The 3470-nt window shown below is 34.4% G+C and overlaps 1 protein-coding gene across 2 annotated transcripts in view; it reads right to left on the reverse strand.

Moving 5' to 3' along the window:
* Positions 1–181: 181 nt before the first annotated feature.
* LOC117119650 (3-oxoacyl-[acyl-carrier-protein] reductase FabG-like) overlaps positions 182–3470 on the reverse strand; it is an 8003-nt gene continuing 4714 nt past the window's right edge. Inside the window, exons 5-9 of one of the 2 annotated variants that reach the window (XM_033264481.1) lie at positions 2918–2958; positions 1843–1909; positions 1587–1623; positions 878–932; positions 182–719 (exon numbers count right to left, since the gene is read on the reverse strand). In XM_033264481.1, the coding sequence (XP_033120372.1) occupies positions 546–719; positions 878–932; positions 1587–1623; positions 1843–1909; positions 2918–2958 (374 nt within the window). In that variant the 3' untranslated portion in view covers positions 182–545. The remainder of the gene's footprint in view (positions 720–877; positions 933–1586; positions 1624–1842; positions 1910–2917; positions 2959–3470) is intronic. The other variant, XM_033264482.1, reaches the window with a different exon arrangement.

The following is a 3470-nucleotide window of genomic DNA, read 5'->3' on the forward strand; positions in this document are numbered from 1 at the left end:
CATCATCACCATCATCATCATCCTCATCATAATCATCATCACCACCATCATCACTACCATCATCATCATCCTTATTATTATAATTATGAATAATAATGGTAGAATTCTGAGTAGATGTAGACCGTCTACATGAGAATACACTGGTAACGACACAACTTTAAAAGAGCTTGGGAGGAGACCGTTCAATATTCATTCACGAAAAGTTTAATTTTTGACAGCTAATTTCTTAGCCTTACAACACAAAATACTGAGAGTTTACCACTGCGGGTGTATACACAAATTTGTACAGTGAATGTTCATTATTGATTATCATTATTAAAGTTACTATAATAATATATTCCATTAGAAAACATGACTAATAGTACTTAATAACAATAATATTAATACTGTAATAAATAATGACAGTTTTATCATTCTTATAATACAATAATAATTCAATAAATATTACTATATTATATTATATAATACGATAATAAATCAACCAATGTATCAGTCGGTATCAATTGAATTGTTCAATGAATGAATGAATCAATCAATCATCATTACTAAGTAGCATCAATTGGACTGCCGGGCATACAGTGTCTCCCGCCATCTATTGGCAAGTGATGCCCTGTTATAGATGCCGCGTTATCTGAAGCTAGAAACGCGATTGCGGATGCAACCTCGGTGTCCTCTCCATGTCGGCTTAATGGATGTCTGCGTTTGCTGATCTCACGTACCTTCAATTTATCAAGCAAGAAAATCAAAGAACATTCGGAAATTATTTCATTTTATTTCAAAATCTACATCAAGCTTTTATCGTTCAATACAAAATGGAACATTTTATACTTCAAAATACTATTGATTAGGCCTATGTAGTGTTAAAATTAGATCTCACCTTTTCCCATTTCATGCCTTTCCTCTCAAAAGCTGGAGTGTGGATAATACCAGGACTGTCATCGGAAACAAAAAAAAAAAAGAAAAACAAAACACCAAATATAATATTTGATGGGTTCAAAACATATATTTGCTTGTCCACATCACACACTGAAATATTTTAAGCACTGACAATACACTCACAAGATACAGAGTGAAAATTGTGCCTTGTGTTGTGTCGGATCAATTTTGCCACAAAGCATAACATAACAAGCAAAGAATTTGGGTTCAATTGCGGTTGGAACGATATTTTTATACTTGCGGATCTAAACCATATAGTACAATGGTTTCGTTTATATTAGACACTGTATATAATTATATATATAAGCTCATTATACATACATACACACACACACACACCCCCCCCCCACACACACACACATATATATATATATATATATATATATATATATATATATATTATTTAATATAGAATTATTTAAAAGATCATTATCACATTCACGAGCAAATCGATAGAAACATCAGTTTGCTAAAAGCCAGGGCGTGCGCAACGAATAATTCTAATGATCATTCAATCAGTTTGCCACCAACAATCTGCAGACGGCATCGCGTCGGAGATGGAATCGTCAATCGACATTAGTCGTACAACCGTCGCACTGCGCTGTGTGTGCCCCGGTTTAAGATTAAACATAGTCAAAAGTGTAACTTACCAAACAGAATTCACTCGAACTCCATACGGTGCTAATTCTAAAGAAAATAACCAGGAGAACCATAAAGATAATAAAGCATAATGACAGCTGATGATGATGATGATGATGATGTTAAAGAAGTTGACGATGACAATGGTAATGATAATAACAATAATTGTATTATAGAAATTACGTCATTAACTACAGTAATACTACTACCACAACCACTACTAGTTAGATTTACGTAAAGGGCCCTATATAGGTAAAACTTGCTTACCAACAGCGGTGTTTGTTGTTAGCTGATCTACCATGTATCTTGACATACTGTAAAAAGTATTACAGCTCTGAAAAATGAAGAAATATCAGCAAGTATGTGAGAGAGAATTCTGCGAATATCAATTTAACGTTTAATAATAATAATAATAAATTTATTCTTATATAGCGCAGAATGCTGGAAACCTCTATGCGCTTTAAATTAAAAGCAAAAGCCGGATCAAAATTAACGGAAAAGAAGATTACAACTTTAAAACATTGTCTTTTATGTATTTACTTTACCTAGCTAAAGCCGTGAATCCACACCCATCTCAGCCCCACTATGGTTGGGGCTGAAGCGCGAAAATTTGGGTAAATTGTACATCTAGATGGCCAGAAATGATACTCTATACACAATGTTTATCCTCATCACATCACAAATTTCTCATGATCGTTTATCAGCGATTTTCTACAATCAGAGATCTCAATAATCTGTGTGATGCACCATTGAAAATAAAACTTTAAAACATTGTCTTTGATGTATTTACTTTACTATACCTCCTTTAAGCCGTGAGTCTATGCGAAAATTTGGGTAAATAGTAAATCTATACTGGCCAGAAATGACACTTATAGTAAAATTCATCATCACCTCATCATTCGTCAAAATTAAGTGCCAACAAATTAAATTGCCGCCTAAAAGTCAGGGGACCAACCTCCTTAAAAATATGTGGGGGTGGGGAACATGTCTCCCCGTCCCCCATGATTTTCGCCCATAGATGTACGCGTGTTCCTGACCTTGTTCTGATTGCAATTTCGAAAAGGTCCATTAGCAAGTATTATGTAGGCAATCATAAACGGTACTGCCGGTTGTCCACCCCATCTCATTACCTAACCATATCTCTTATGACGCAAAGGAATAACATTTTTGAAATCAGCATTTTTTTTTTTACATGTGATGCCTCTCTTTCTACCCAGCTTCAAATCTTTGCAAGCTCCTACCCCTAATGAGAGTGTGCCCCAAGTAACGCCCAAGTCAGTATGCCCACCTCGTATCACAGAGTAAGTTCTATCTACTATGAGTCTAGTGATCCCTAACTTACCGGCACTTTGCTTACGACGCTTGAAACATTCACAATAGTTCCTGGAAACCAAACATATTTGATAAATATTAATAACAAATAATAATAATAATAATAATAATAATAATAATAATAATAATAATAATAATAATAATAATAATGATGATAATAATAACAACTAGACTTACTATGTCTGTTTGAACAACAGAACATGGTCAAAATATCTTTATTGGCAACCACAGAACCAGAGAGAAAAGAATAAGAAAACCACACTTAAAAAAAAACCAACGAAAACCAAAATCACTGCGACGCACCTAAGTTGTATTTTGAGCACCGTTATTGCACTTAAAATTAAAATTTATTTAATTATTTTAATTTATCTCGCGCCTGCTGAAAATGGCAGCGTCGCCACCAAATCATCCCAGTTTAGCTGAGTATCAGCTGCAAAGGGATTATCAAAACTAAAGACTAAAGACATTATTAGTGATACTTGAACTATGGCTGCAATGGTAATAGCGAGGTACAACATGACCCATAACCATTGCGCGCTATATGGGCTGACCTTGAATAGGAC

The sequence above is a fragment of the Anneissia japonica genome, unplaced genomic scaffold (genome assembly GCF_011630105.1).
Source record: "Anneissia japonica isolate Jap-2015-1 unplaced genomic scaffold, ASM1163010v1 scaffold287745_len380231_cov175, whole genome shotgun sequence".
Classification (NCBI taxonomy): domain Eukaryota; kingdom Metazoa; phylum Echinodermata; class Crinoidea; order Comatulida; family Comatulidae; genus Anneissia; species Anneissia japonica.